Genomic DNA, 16,216 nt, shown 5'->3' with positions numbered 1-16,216 from the left:
CTGAAAGATGCGTTGAACCTTCAACATTGCCAGGCGGCTGAGTGTCCCGTCCCTGGTGATTGATGTAGGCAAACGCTGTCGCGTTGTCTGACTGGACTCGAATGTGCCTGGCCGCCAACAGATGGTGAAAGGCTAAGAGAGCTAGAAGCACAGCTCTGATTTCCAGCACATTGATCTAGAGGGCTGTTTCGGACGGAGTCCAAGTGCCCTGCGCTCCATGGTGGAGATATACTGCTCCCCAGCCGGATAGACTAGCATCCGTGGTGAGGATCACCCGGGACGGGGCCAGGAAGGAGCGTCCCTGAAGAGAGAGGGGCCGAAGCCACCACTGAAAGGAGCCCCTGGTCTGTGGCGAAGCCACCAACCCGTGGAAGGAGGAAGTCCGCTTGTTCCAACAGCGGAAAATGTCCAGCTGCAGAGGACGCAGATGGAACTGGGCAAGGGAATCGCTTCCATTGACGCCACCATCTGACCCAGCACCTGCATTAGGTGCCTGATGGAACGACGTCGGGGCCTCAGCAAAGGGCGCACCGCCAGAGGAGGGACTGCTGTTTGACTAATGGCAGCTTCACAAGTGCCGGCAGAGTCTCGAATTGCGTCCCTGGGTACGTGAGCTTCTGGGTCGGAGTCAGAGTGGACTTGGACAGAATGACAAGCCACCCGAATTGGCTAGAGTGGCGAGAGTGAGCGAGGCACTCCGCTAACAGTCTGCACTGGATGAAGCCCTGACTAGAAGGTCGTCCAGGACAAAAGGATCACTGCCAACCCCTGGAGGTGCAGGACCGCAATCACTGCTGCCATGACCTTGAGAATACTCGAGGGGCCGTGGCTAACCCAAAGGGAAGAGACACGAATTGGAAATGTTCCACTCCGATTGCAAAACGTAGCCAACGCTGGTGTGAAACTGCGATTGGCACATGCAGATAGGCATCTCTGATGTCGATGGATGCTAGGAAATCTCCTTGGGTCATTGACTGATCGCAGAGACTCCATGCTAAAATGCCGCACCTGAACATGCTTGATGAGAAGCTTGAGATCCAGGTCGGAAGGCACCGTCCTTTCCGGGGACTAGGAAGAGATTTGAGTAGAAATCTCAGAACCGTTCCCAGTCGGGAACCGGTACAATTACTCCATTGGCCTGTAAGAATGCCACGGCCTGTGAGAAGGCGGCGGCCTTGGAGCAGGGGGGAGTTGACAGTAAAAATATGTATGGCGGGCTGGATAGAATTCTATCCTGTAGCCGTGGGAGATGGTATCCCGCACCCACTGATCGGAGACGTGTTGAAACCACACATCGCCAAAGTGGGAGAGCCTGCCACCGACCAAGGACGTTGCTGGCGCGGCCAGATAGTCAGGAGGAGGCTGCCTTAGTGGCAGCAGCTCCTGCGGTCTTCTGAGGACGCGGCTTCGTGCGCCAGTTGGGGACGAGGCCGAGGGCTTAGAGGACGACCAGTTGGAGGAACGAAAGGAACGAAACCTCGACTGGTTCCTGCCCTGGACAGGTTTCCTGGTTTTGGTTTGTGGCATGGAAGTACTCTTCCTGCCAAAAGCTTCCTTAATAATTTCATCCAGTTGTCCACCGAATAGTCTGGTCCCAGCAAAAGGGAGCCCAGCAAGGTACTTCTTTAGAAGCATCTGCCTTCCACTCTCGAAGCCACAGGAGCCTGCGGATAGCGAGGGAATTAGCCGGGGCCACCGCAGTGCGGTGAGAGGCCTCCAGCATGGCAGACATGGCGTAGGATGAAAAGACTGAAGCCTGGAAGTTAAGGCAACCATTTCGGGCATAGAGTCCCTGGTGAGGGAATGCATCTCCTCTAGAGAAGCAGAGATGGCTTTGAGAGCCCGCACTGCTGCAAAAGATGGGGAGAACGAGGCCCCTGCCGCCTCATATACAGATTTGGCCAGAAGGACAACCTGGCGGACAGTGGAATCCTTAAGTGAGGTGCCATCAGCCACTGATACAACTGTCCGGGCTGAGAGTCTAGACACCGGAGGGTCCACCTTTGGTGAATGAGCCCACTCCTTGACCACTTCTGGTGGAAAGGGAAAACGGTCATCAGAACCACGCTTTGGGAAGCGTTTGTCAGGGCAGACCATGGGCTTGGTCACAGTGGCCTGAAAACTGGAGTGGTTAAGGAACACACTCCTTGTTCTCTTAGGCAAGGTAAACTGCGCTCTTTTGCCAGAGAGGGTTGCTCCTCTGATACTGGCGGATTGAGGTCCAGTACAGAATTAATGTACGCAATCGAAACACTAATATCTGCGTCACCCTCGGACAGATCAATGGGGGACATGGAAGCGTCCGAGCCCCCAGTAAAGGGATCCTCCTCGTCCTGCGAGTCAGCTCGTGAATCAGAGCCGTGGGACGAGGAAGGAGAGGGGACCCTGCGTCTCCTGTGAGGAGGACGGGGTCTGAGACCAGAAGAAGAATCCTCTGTGGGCCTTGCTGAGCGAGCCGTAGCAGCAGAGGCGCCCTGAGAAGGGGGCTAATGCATGCTCAGCAGAGTCCGGGACAGCTGTCCCATGGAGAGAAGGATTCTACCCAAGCCGGGGGTTCAGCCACCGGAGCCGGAGCAGCCGGAGGGACCACTGGGGATGAGACTCCAGGCTGAGGCACCACCATGTTAGAGCAGGAATCACAATGTGGTTATGTGCTCGGTACAGGCAGTACGAGCCTACATGCAGTGCATATTGTGCAGCCTTGCAGCCTTACTTCTCGTGTGAGACATGCTGCTGAAGTGGGGGCTCTGAGCCAGAATGACCCCCAGCAGAGTAAATAAGCAGGTCCACAACCGGAGGTTGTGGCTTGCCAGACCGTTTGACATTGTCTCTGTGCCCTCTAGATCCCACAGCCCGGACCCCCAGAGAGATGCTGCAGTCAGCGCCGATCGCTGTGCAGACATGGCATAAGAACGCTGAAAAAATGGCGCCGGAGCGAGGAGAGGGGGCGGGGCCTACTCTAAGAGCGGGATCCGGAGGGCCAAGGAGATATACAGGGGAGGGAATCTTTCCTCAGAGAGGAGTGTCTCTCCCCTGTGCCGAACAGCCGCTGGGCGGAGCCGCACTGTCCCTCTGCATGACTGACATGCAGGGGCAGTGAAATTGAAACTAGGCCTCAGGCGAAGCCGGGGCCTAGATTTAACAATGCGGCCGGCAAACAGGCACCATCGGCGCGGTTCTCGGGTGAAAACCAGAGAACCGGCCGGGAATGTCAGAATACATACACAGCACACTCTCCCCCACATTAAAGTACAAGGGACCCCCTGAAAATAACGTCTCAGATACTTAGCTTGTGAGACGCAGGGCCAGGTCCCTGAGGGATGAGTGCTCCATCCGGCAGGATCCTGAAAGGGCTGCGGATGGAGACCGGTCTCCTGCCAGGCAGGGAGAACCGTGCTGGCTCCCACTTCAAGCCAGAGCCCGAGGGATGGTGAAGGAGGGCGGCATGTAAGGCTCCAGCCTTGTACAATCAACCTTAACAGCACCGCCGACACAGTGGGGTGAGAAGGGACATGCCGGGAGTCCAGCTTGGACCCGCTTTTCTTCCAACTCTTTGAAATCAAAAATCAAAAATCAGATGAGAATGCATGTGTGTGTGACCTCCTGAACACAAAGCATTGAACTGGCTAGATTTGGTCATCCAGGGGGTGTATATGCTCGGAGGGAGGAGCTACACTTTTTAGTGTAGTACTTTGTGTGTCCTCCGGAGGCAGAAGCTATACACCCATGGTCTGGGTCTCCCATAAGGAACGATGAAGAAATCAAGAAAATCACATTGTAGGAGTTTTAAATAAAAAATAATTTCCATTTTATTGCATGAAATAAGTATTTGATCACCTACCATGATGGTGGGATGGTGAAGGAGCGCGGCATGTAAGGCTCCAGCCCTAAAATCAACCTTAACAACACCGCCAACACAGTGGGGTGAGAAGGGACATGCCGGGGGTCCAGCTTGGACCCGCTTTTCTTCCAACTCTTTAAGTCCAGCTTGGACCCGCTTTTCTTCCAACTCTTTAAAATGAAAAATCAGAGGATGCATGTGTGGATGTGTGCCTCCTGAACACAAAGCATTGAACTGGCTAGGACTGGCTACCAGGGGGTGTATATGCTAGGAGGGAGGAACTACACTTTTTAGTGTAGTACTTTGTGTGTCCTCCGGAGGCAGAAGCTATACACCCATGGTCTGGGTCTCCCATAAGGAACGATGAAGAAAAAAAATCAGTAACCAAAAACCAATAACGTGGATACTAAAGGAGCAAAGGTTGAAAAGAAGGGAATTTTGTTTACTTACCGTAAATTCCTTTTCTTCTAGCTCCAATTGGGAGACCCAGACAATTGGGTGTATAGGCTATGCCTCCGGAGGCCGCACAAAGTATTACACTAAAAGTGTAAAGCCCCTCCCCTTCTGCCTATACACCCCCCGTGCTCCCACGGGCTCCTCAGTTTTGGTGCAAAAGCAAGAAGGAGGAAAAAATTATAAACTGGTTTAAAGTAAATTCAATCCGAAGGAATATCGGAGAACTGAAACCATTCAACATGAACAACATGTGTACACAAAAAAACAGGGGCGGGTGCTGGGTCTCCCAATTGGAGCTAGAAGAAAAGGAATTTACGGTAAGTAAACAAAATTCCCTTCTTCTTTGTCGCTCCATTGGGAGACCCAGACAATTGGGACGTCCAAAAGCAGTCCCTGGGTGGGTAAATAATACCTCATAATAGAGCCGTAACGGCTCCGTCCTACAGGTGGGCAACCGCCGCCTGAAGGACTCGCGTACCTAGGCTGGCATCCGCCGAAGCATAGGTATGCACCTGATAGTGTTTCGTGAAAGTGTGCAGGCTCGACCAGGTAGCCGCCTGACACACCTGCTGAGCCGTAGCCTGGTGCCTCAAAGCCCAGGACGCACCCACGGCTCTGGTAGAATGGGCCTTCAGCCCTGAGGGAACCGGAAGCCCAGCAGAACGGTAAGCTTCGAGAATTGGTTCCTTGATCCACCGAGCCAGGGTTGATTTGGAAGCCTGTGACCCTTTACGCTGGCCAGCGACAAGGACAAAGAGTGCATCCGAGCGGCGCAGGGGCGCCGTACGAGAAATGTAGAGTCTGAGTGCTCTCACCAGATCTAACAAGTGCAAATCCTTTTCACATTGGTGAATTGGATGAGGGCAAAAAGAGGGTAAGGAGATATCCTGATTGAGATGAAACGGGGATACCACCTTAGGTAGAAATTCCGGAACCAGACGCAGAACCACCTTGTCCTGGTGAAACACCAGGAAAGGGGCTTTGCATGACAATGCTGCTAGCTCAGACACTCTCCGAAGTGAAGTGACTGCTACTAGGAAAACCACTTTCTGCGAAAGGCGTGCGAGAGAAATATCCCTCATTGGCTCGAACGGTGGTTTCTGAAGAACCATCAGCACCCTGTTCAGATCCCAGGGTTCCAACGGACGTTTGTAAGGAGGGACGATGTGACAAACCCCCTGCAGGAACGTGCGTACCTGTGGAAGTCTGGCCAAGCGCTTCTGAAAAAACACAGAGAGCGCAGAGACTTGTCCCTTAAGGGAACCAAGCGACAAACCCTTTTCCAATCCGGACTGAAGAAAGGACAGAAAAGTGGGCAAGGCAAATGGCCAGGGAGAAAAACCCTGATCAGAGCACCATGACAGGAATATTTTCCACGTCCTGTGGTAGATCTTGGCGGACGTTGGTTTCCTAGCCTGTCTCATAGTGGCAATGACCTCTTGAGATAATCCTGAAGACGCTAAGATCCAGGACTCAATGGCCACACAGTCAGGATGAGGGCCGCAGAATTCAGATGGAAAAACGGCCCTTGAGACAGCAAGTCTGGTCGGTCTGGTAGTGCCCACGGTTGGCCGACCGTGAGATGCCACAGATCCGGGTACCACGACCTCCTCGGCCAGTCTGGAGCGACGAGGATGGCGCGGCGGCAGTCGGCCCTGATCTTGCGTAACACTCTGGGCAACAGTGCCAGCGGAGGGAACACATAAGGGAGTTGAAACTGCGACCAATCCTGAACTAAGGCGTCTGCCGCCAGAGCTCTGTGATCGTGAGAACGTGCCATGAATGCCGTGACCTTGTTGTTGTGCCGGGACGCCATTAGGTCGACGTCCGGCATCCCCCAGCGGCAACAGATCTCCTGAAACACGTCCGGGTGAAGGGACCATTCCCCTGCGTCCATGCCCTGGCGACTGAGAAAATCTGCTTCCCAGTTTTCCACGCCCGGGATGTGAACTGCTGAGATGGTGGAGGCCGTGGCTTCCACCCACATCAAAATCCGCCGGACTTCCTGGAAGGCTTGCCGACTGCGTGTTCCTCCTTGGTGGTTGATGTAAGCCACCGCTGTGGAGTTGTCCGACTGAATTCGGATCTGCTTGCCTTCCAGCCACTGCTGGAACGCTTTTAGGGCTAGATACACTGCCCTGATCTCCAGAACATTGATCTGAAGTGAGGACTCCTGCCGAGTCCACGTACCCTGAGCCCTGTGGTGGAGAAAGACTGCTCCCCACCCTGACAGACTCGCGTCCGTCGTGACCACCGCCCAGGATGGGGGTAGGAAGGATTTCCCCTTCGATAATGAAGTGGGATGAAGCCACCACCGAAGGGAAGCTTTGGTTGCCTGAGAGAGGGAGACGGTCCTGTCGAGGGACGACGGCTTCCTGTCCCATTTGCGTAGGATGTCCCATTGAAGAGGACGCAGGTGAAACTGCGCGAAAGGGACTGCCTCCATTGCTGCCACCATCTTCCCCAGGAAGTGCATGAGGCGCCTCAAGGGGTGTGACTGACCTTGAAGAAGAGATTGCACCCCCGTCTGTAGTGAACGCTGCTTGTTCAGCGGAAGCTTCACTATCGCTGAGAGGGTATGAAACTCCATGCCAAGATATGTCAGCGATTGGGCCGGTGTCAGATTTGACTTTGGCAAATTGATGATCCACCCGAAACTCTGGAGAGTCTCCAGAGTAGCGGTGAGGCTGTGCTGGCATGCCTCTTGAGAGGGAGCCTTGACCAGCAGATCGTCTAAGTAAGGGATCACAGAGTGACCCTGAGAGTGGAGGACCGCAACTACTGCAGCCATGACCTTGGTGAAAACCCGTGGGGCTGTCGCCAGGCCGAACGGCAGTGCCACGAACTGAAGGTGTTCGTCTCCTATGGCGAAGCGCAGGAAGCGCTGATGCTCTGGAGCAATCGGTACGTGGAGATAAGCATCTTTGATATCGATCGATGCAAGGAAATCTCCTTGTGACATTGAGGCGATGACGGAGCGGAGGGATTCCATCCGGAACCGCCTGGCCTTTACGTGTTTGTTGAGCAGTTTTAGGTCCAGGACAGGACGGAAAGACCCGTCCTTCTTTGGAACCACAAACAGGTTGGAGTAAAAACCGTGACCCTGTTGCTGAAGAGGAACAGGGACCACCACTCCTTCTGTCTTCAGAGTGCCCAGCGCCTGCAGAAGAGCATCGGCTCGCTCGGGAGGCGGAGATGTTCTGAAAAATCGAGTCGGAGGACGAGAGTTGAACTCTATCCTGTAACCGTGAGACAGAACGTCTCTCACCCAACGGTCTTTTACCTGTGGCAGCCAAATGTCGGAAAAGCGGGAGAGCCTGCCACCGACCGAGGATGCAGTGTGAGGAGGCCGAAAGTCATGAGGAAGCCGCCTTGGTAGCGGCACCTCCGGCGGTCTTTTTAGGGCGTGACTTAGACCGCCATGGATCGGAGTTCCTCTGATCCTTCTGAGGCCTTTTGTACGAGGAGAATTGGGACCTGCCCGCACCCCGAAAGGACCGAAACCTCGACTGTCCCCTCCTCTGTTGGGGTAATTTTGGTTTGGCCTGGGGTAAGGATGTTTCCTTTCCCTTGGATTGTTTGATGATTTCATCCAGCCTCTCACCAAACAAACGGTCGCCAGAAAATGGCAAACCGGTTAAGCACTTTTTGGAAGCCGAATCTGCCTTCCATTCCCGTAGCCACAAGGCCCTGCGTATTGCCACCGAATTGTCGGCTGCAACCGCCGTACGGCTCGCAGAGTCCAGGACAGCATTAATAGTGTAGGACGCAAATGCCGACGTTTGAGAAGTTATGGACGCCACTTGCGGCGCAGACGTACGTGTAAGTGCGTCAATTTGCGCTTGACCCGCTGCAATAGCTTGGAGTGCCCATACGGCTGCGAATGCTGGAGCAAAAGACGCACCGATAGCTTCATAGATGGATTTCAACCAGAGCTCCATCTGTCTGTCAGTGGCATCCTTGAGCGAAGCCCCATCTTCAACTGCAACTATGGATCTAGCCGCCAGTCTGGAGATTGGAGGATCCACCTTGGGACACTGAGTCCAGCCCTTGACCACGTCAGGGGGGAAGGGATAACGTGTATCCTTAAGGCGCTTAGAAAAACGCTTATCTGGACAAGCCCGGTGTTTCTGGACTGCCTCTCTGAAGTCAGAGTGGTCCAGAAACATACTCGTTGTACGCTTGGGGAACCTGAACCGGAATTTCTCCTGCTGAGAAGCTGACTCCTCAACTGGAGGAGCTGAGGGAGAAATATCCAACATTTGATTTATGGACGCGATAAGATCATTCACTATGGCGTCCCCATCAGGAGTATCAAGGTTGAGAGCAGCCTCAGGATCAGAATCCTGATCAGCTACCTCCGCTTCACCATACAGAGAGTCCTCCCGCTGAGAGGTCGCTTAAGCGGTCTGGGGCTGCGGTCCGTGTCAGAGACCTCACCCTGGGATCTATGAGACACCCCGGGAGGACATGGTTGTTCCGACTGAGGGGAACCAGGTGGCAATGATTCCACAGTGTCCATGGTCTGAGATACCGGTCTGGACTGCAAAGCTTCTAGTATCTTAGCCATAGTCTCATAAAGCCTTTCAGTAAAAACTGTAAACTCCGTCCCTGTCACCTGGACAGTGTTAGCAGGTGGTTCCCCCTGGGCCCCCCTTAGCAGAGGCTCCGGCTGAGTAAGTGCCACAGGGGCCGAGCAGTGCACACAATGAGGGTCAGTGGAACCTGCCGGTAGTGAAGCCGTACATGCGGCGCAGGCAGCATAGTAAGCCTGTGGTTTGGCACCCCTGCTTCTTGTGGGCGCCATGCTGTTGACTCCCCTGAGCAACACAATAGGGTATATAGCCAGAAATCAACCGTGCACCATACAGTGTAAAGTATAGCCTATAAACATATAATCTATAATTACACTTCTGCACAAATGGGGCCAGCACCTCAGGTGCTGCTTACCGCCCGCTTAAAGCGGTTGTGTGGCCACCAGAATCCCTGCCTGAGTCCCCCAGCGCTTGTCTCCCCTCTGCAGCGTCAGAGGAGCTGACAGGAATGGCTGCCGGCGTCCTGAGGAGAGGAGGGAGCCGTGGGCGGGACCCAGAAAGTGCGGGAACTGGTGCCCCACTGTGCACAGTGAGGGGGGTGGAGTATGCAAAGCATACTCCAGGCCTCAGTGCTGCCGTCCTGTACAGCGTCCCGCCCTTCCCCTGACTGGCAGGGCTGGGGGCGGGAAGAAAAAGAGACTAGGCCGCAAAAGCCGGGGACTCGAGTTATAAGCGCTGCCGCCGTATAAGCGCGGTCGGCGCGGAAGTCCCCGGCGCACCAACAGTCCCAGCCGCGCCGCAGTGATAACAATGGCAGCGGCGGTCAGCGCGGCAGTCCCTATACACTAACACACTCAGCGACGCTGCAGTGTGTAATGGCACAAACGCGGTCAGCGCCGCGGACCCCGGTGCACTAGCACACCCAGCAATGCTGGAGTGTTGCTGTGCGCGGTCCCCACGGGGACACAGAGTACCTCGAAGTAGCAGGGCCATGTCCCTGAACGATACTCGGCTCCTATCCAGCAGAGTCCCCAGGAGCTGTGGATGGAGCACGGTCTCAGTGCCTGAAGACCGATTAGGATCCCACTTCACCCAGAGCCCTAAGGGGGATGGGGAAGGAAAACAGCATGTGGGCTCCAGCCTCCGTACCCGCAATGGATACCTCAACCTTAACACCGCCGACAAGAGTGGGGTGAGAAGGGAGCATGCTGGGGGCCCTGTTAAGGGCCCTCTTTTCTTCCATCCGACATAGTCAGCAGCTGCTGCTGACTAAGCTGTGGAGCTTGCGTGCATGTCTGCCTCCTTCGCACAAAGCAAAAAAACTGAGGAGCCCGTGGGAGCACGGGGGGTGTATAGGCAGAAGGGGAGGGGCTTTACACTTTTAGTGTAATACTTTGTGCGGCCTCCGGAGGCATAGCCTATACACCCAATTGTCTGGGTCTCCCAATGGAGCGACAAAGAAACAGTCTTGTGCACTTGCACTTTAGAATTTTTGTGGGTTAATGGGTTAATACAATAATCCAATAACATTATCCCATCTCCCTCTGTCTCCACATTGTAACAAATTTGTGATTAGGTTTTGATTGCCCTCTGGATTTTATCTATCTGTATTAGGCTATGTGCGCACGTGTGCGCTCTGCACCGCACACAAAAGGTCCGCTTCAGAGCGCAGCTGAAAATCTCCGTTCTGAGGTGCCTGCAGAATTTGTGCGCTCTGCATGCTGCCTCTCCCTATAGACAGCATGCAAAGCGCACGAAAGAAGGGACATGTCACTTCTTAGAACGCAGCGATTCGGGCAGCAGCCAAATCGCTGCGTTCTAATACGCCACGTGCGCACGGCTCCTGCACAATCTCCATAGACTGTGCAGGGGACGCAGGACGCATGCAGTTACGCTGCGGTGCAGAACGCAGCGTAACTGCATGCAATACGCACACGTGCGCACATAGCCTTACTGTGGATTGAAGAGAGGTGAACTGGATTGGGAATTGATTTACTACCCACTGTTTCACTACACATCCTGTGCTCCCCCTTATTTCTTGTGGTAGATTTTACCCTGTGATTTTATGCTCTGTGCGTGATCCTTAATAAAGTTTTTGTAATTTGCACACATACTTCAAGTTTCTCTTCCTGTAGAATATAGTAGACCTAGGAGTAGACAAATAAGACATGTTGTTCTTTGAAGGTTAGTGAGCATGCAGATCATTTATTAAAAAGCAAAACATGTCGCTAAATACCACTGGCTATATGGGGATCTGTTCAACAAGAGATAAATGAAGACAAACCTTCATGTGGTTTGTTGGTTTCGTTTATTTTTAAAGGGAACCTGTCATCAGGAATTTGGCTTTCAACCTAAACGTTTCCCCCTCTGCAGCTCCTGGGCTGCATTCTAGGAAGGTTTTTGTACTTTTTGTGCCCCTTTTTAAACCAAAATAAACACTTTATAAACTTTTACCTTTCTGTTTGAAAATCTTGTTAATTTTCCATGGGGGCGGGCCGTGTGGCGTCCGTTGCTGTAGCTTACGCCGTCCCCCATGCTCCAAATCATGCCTCATAACGCCGCCCACTGCGCCGAGGTCCCGTGCACGCCGGGACACCTAGTGACGTGGTCGCATGCACGAGAGTATGGGCGGCGCTGTGATTGCATCGCAAGTGCGCGCCCATACTCTCGTGTGCGCGCTCTCCCCTCTGTACGTCGCTCAGATCCTCTGCTTCTCCTGTGCTCCGCTCCTCCCATCTATTTCCTGCTGCAGGGTACGATGGGAAGGAGGTGACGTCGGGCCGGCGCAGAACGCTGGAGGCAGTGGGGGAAAGGGCGGGCACGAGAGTATGGGCGGGCACTTGCGATGCAATCACAGCGCCGCCCATACTCTCGTGCATGCGACCACGTCACTAGGTGTCCCGGCGTGCACAGGACCTCGGCGCAGTGGGCGGCGTTATGAGGCATGATTTGGAGCATGGGGGACGGCGTAAGCTACAGCAACGGACGCCACACGGCCCGCCCCCATGGAAAATTAACAAGATTTTCAAACAGAAAGGTACAAGTTTATAAAGTGTTTATTTTGGTTTAAAAAGGGGCACAAAAAGTACAAAAACCTTCCTAGAATGCAGCCCAGGAGCTGCAGAGGGGGAAACGTTTAGGTTGAAAGCCAAATTCCTGATGACAGGTTCCCTTTAAGTCACTTATTCTTATGTCTTATGGTAGTCATTAAGATTTTTCTGCCTAACTCTGCTGCAAAAGACTTGAGACCGGGGTGCAGGGTCACCTTCCAGCAAGACCACAACCCTAAACACACTGCATAACTACAATGGATGGCTTAGATCAGTGGTTGTTACAGACAGACCCCAAAAGACATGCAGCAATAATTGCAGCAAAAGGGGTCCCACAAAGTAGACTCAAGAAGGAGGGGGGGGTTCTGAATACAAATGTATGTCACAATTTTCAGATTTTCTAAATTATTTAGAAAAGAACATGTATCATTTCCTCTACAGTTCACAAATACTTGCTACTTTATGTTGGCATGTCACACAGAATCCAAATAAAATATTTAAGTTTGTGAGAAAATGTGAAAAAGTTAATGGGGTATGAACACTTTTTCTAAGAACTGTACATTCAAAGAACATGTAAAACAACACAATTCTGAAATGTAGAGCCATACGAATAAAGACTGTCCTAGACTTGGTACAGATAAGCCAGTATCAGCACTTACTCAATTATACATCAAAACAAGAGGAACCAGAGTATTAGTGCAAAAAAGGTACAATTTTATTGAAGAAAAAAGAAAAAAAAAATCACAAACAGTGATAAAAGAACAGCTATTTGGAGACATGGGCAATGTCACAAAGTCGGAAGGAGAATGGCAGGGTCCCCTGTTAAGGATACATAATATGTGTCCAACCTCTCCCAAGCCCAGCGTAATACACAGACTTCTAAATTAAGAAAACACTCTACATGTAAACCATATTTAAGAGGCTGTAGGTGGACAAATATCAGAGTAAAATAGAATGGCATAAATGGCCATAATTACCTAGGATCTTCCCTCTTTGAAGAAGAAACAGTATCCTCGCGAAACGCGCATCGGTAGTTCTTAGATCCATTTCTGGGGGTCCTGTCATGCCGCGTGAATAGGCTTCTACTGCGGTTCCCTTGCACTAGCACTTTAGGTAATTATGGCCATTTATGCCACTCTATTCTACTCTGATATTTGTCCACCTACAGCCTCTTAAATATGATGGTTTACATGTGGAGTGTTTTTCCCCTCTAATTTAGAACTCTGTGTATTACGCTGGGCTTGGAAGTGGTTGGACACATTATGTATCCTTAACAGGGGACCCTGATATTCTCCTTCCAATTATGTGACATCCCCCATGTCTCCAAGTAGCTGTTTTTAATTTTTTTTTTATCACTGTGATTTTTTTTTCAATAAAATTGTACCTTTTTTGCACAAATACTCTGGTTCCTCTTGTTTAGATGATTTAAAGAACATGGCGGTCTATAATCAGACCTAGAGCGGTGCATGGTATGTATGGTGCTGTATATGTACACGCGCAGAACATGGTGGTGTATTTTCATACCTATAGCGGTGCGTGGTACTGGCTGTGCAGGGATATGGACTGTTGCAGCTTCTCTTCTTTCGCTCTTCTACTGTGGCAGCACTGAGATAGACAGAAAATAAAGTATCAGTCATGTGAATGCCTTATAAGGCTATGTGCGCACGTTGCGTAATTACATAGTTACGCTGCGCTTTGTAGCGCAGTGTAACTGCATGCGTCCTGCGTCCACTGCATAATCTATGGAGATTATGCATGAGCCGTGCGCATGTGGCGTCTTAGAGCGCAGCGTTTCGGCTGCTGCCCGAAGCGCGTGTTCTAAGAAGTGACATGTCACTTCTTCTGTGCGCTTTGCCGGCAGCTCCTGCTCTGTCTATGGCAGGAGCTGCAGGCAGAGCGCATGGAATCGGCTTTTTTTTTCACTACGGACATTTTCTGCAGCGATTGGAAGCGCACATGTGCTCTTCAGATTGCTGCAGAAATTTCTGCAGTGACTGTACGCAACGTGCGCACATAGCCTTAAGATGGAGGTGAAACTGACAAGACTCTGCTCAGTTTCCTCGTGTCCCTGTATAGATGTAGAATATGATGTACAGACCAATTACAATGACACTTTCAGCCAATTGGTCACTATCAATATGTGGAATTATCTTTCATTTAATATACTTTGAGCCTTTTATAATGTTTCTTCTTGGACATAGTCATTGTGTGATTGCAAGTTATAGTGAGAGAATACCAGAGGATATACATTGTGGAGTCCGGGCACTATCAGGGGCACAAGCCGGGTCCGCTGCTCCACTCACTACAAGCACAATGAGGCAGTGTATAGCGGGCTTTACACGCTAAGATATCGCTAATGATTTATCGTCGGGCTCACGTTGTTTGTGACGCACATCCGGCATCATTAACGATATCGCAGCGTGTGACACTTTTGAGCGACCTTAAACGATCGCAAAAGCGGTCAAAATAGTTTGCCGCGGAGACGTCGCCTGAAACAATAACTCGTTTTATGTTTATTAGCGATGTTGTTCCTCGTTCCTACGGCACCACACATCGCTGTGTGTGACACCGCAGGAGCGAGGAACATCTCCTTACCTGCCTCCACCAGCAATGCGAAAGGAAAAAGGTGGGCGGGATGTTACGTCCCGCTCGTCTCCGCCCCTCTGCTTCTATTGGCCGCCTGCCGTATGACGTCGCTGTGACACTGCACAAACCGCCCCCTTAGAAAGGAGGCGAATCGCCGGCCAGAGCGACGTCGCAGGGCAGGTATGTGCGTGTGATGCTGCCGTAGCGATAATGTTCGCTACGGCAGCGATCACACAATATCACATGTACGATGGGGGCGGGTACTATCGCGCTCGACATCGCTAGCTGATGCTAGCGATGTCGCAGCGTGTAAAGCCCGCTTATGTGTCCGGGGCAGATCTGTGATCTCCACCAATCCTGGCATGAATGGCAGCAATTCCCCTATACATACGTAAATACAGGACCTGCCATTCGTGCATTCCCCCAGTATAAGAGTGCACCACTATCAATCCAACATCACAACACTTACCGTTCTCTTCTCCATGAACAGAGTTAAAAAATCATCAATTTCAGTTTTTCCTTCAAGGAAATTTTCGGCAATATTGTCAGATTCCTCTTCGGCTTCATGGGCAGCCACCTTTAGCCTGGCCTGTAATGCACTCAGACTGCAGCTCTGCGAGGAGGAAGGACAGTATATCTCACTATATATACGGCACAAGTAATATCGGTCACTTATACTAACGCTAGTAAGTGCCTCCCACTAAATGGGCTCATTAACAGTTTACCCAGTGCAGCCAATCACAGTGCTGTTTTCATTCCTCACACTGATCCTAAAAAAAATGAAAGCCATGCTCTGGTTGGCTGCTATAAAAGCCTCCTATCTACCATCAGCTCCCAATACTAATCAGGATAAAATGTCTGCTAAAAGCTGGGAAATGTGGACCAAACCGTCATATAATAGAAATGATCCACTGTGGTGGTGCTATGCTACTTAGCGGGTGACCAGACGTGGGGGCGCTGCTTTCACCGGACTAATCGTCCCACTAATCGTGCTATCACCCCCCTGTGTGTGTGAGTGACATGATCTGCAGGGGCTGGGTCACCGCCAGCTCTTGGCAAATCTCTACCTTCCTGAGAGTACGCTGTACGCCGGCTGTCTGCAGCCCGGCTTCATCTGTGCACTGCACACGCCTAGGAAGGTTACCGCCAGGCGGGACACAGCCAGCCATTACCGCGGTCTCTGCAAATCTCGCAGCTAGCTATGTGGCAGTGACACCGCTCGTGCAGGTCATGTCACTCATGCCACAGGGGCGTGATTACATCAATTAGTGGGACAATTAGTCTGGAAAAAACAACACCCCACAACTAGTTATAAAAAAAATCATTGTAGCCACATGCAGAAATCAGAAGCTTGTTAGGGTATAAAAACATTAATATATACAGGGTGGTGGTTTGGGAACCACGAGAAAGCTGACCTATTACATTTAAATGTATTTATTTTTAATTGTTGATTTTCTTTTAAAATTTTCCATAACACAATCTATATTAAAAAAGAAAAAAAACCAATGCACACTGGACACATTCTAATACTAGACTCAAACTCCTTCTGTTCACATGACTTTTCATCAGTCTCATTATCATCACAGACATAACTACAATAAAAGGTAACAATTTATATACCATAGATAAAGGATCCACCATTCTTAATAAGCAATATCACAGCTCACCTCCTCCCCTTCCTTTCACAATGACCTTTCCCCAGATTAAGAGCATTTCTGAAGACTCTCCCATAGAAGTGAGTCAGAGTC

The 16,216-nt window shown here is 51.4% G+C and overlaps 1 protein-coding gene across 1 annotated transcript in view; it reads right to left on the bottom strand.

Annotated features, from left to right (window-relative positions):
* Nucleotides 1-16,216, bottom strand: part of VPS37A (VPS37A subunit of ESCRT-I) — an 86,778-nt gene that overhangs the window by 2,499 nt on the left and 68,063 nt on the right. The window contains exons 10-11 of the mRNA XM_075334424.1: nucleotides 14,938-15,081; nucleotides 13,407-13,487 (exon numbers count right to left, since the gene is read on the bottom strand). Of these exons, the coding sequence (XP_075190539.1) occupies nucleotides 13,407-13,487; nucleotides 14,938-15,081 (225 nt within the window). The remainder of the gene's footprint in view (nucleotides 1-13,406; nucleotides 13,488-14,937; nucleotides 15,082-16,216) is intronic.

This window comes from Anomaloglossus baeobatrachus, chromosome 1, assembly GCF_048569485.1.
Source record: "Anomaloglossus baeobatrachus isolate aAnoBae1 chromosome 1, aAnoBae1.hap1, whole genome shotgun sequence".
NCBI classification, from domain to species: Eukaryota; Metazoa; Chordata; class Amphibia; order Anura; family Aromobatidae; genus Anomaloglossus; species Anomaloglossus baeobatrachus.
Note: the sequence above shows the minus strand (reverse complement) of the source record. Positions and strands in the feature narration are given on the sequence as shown.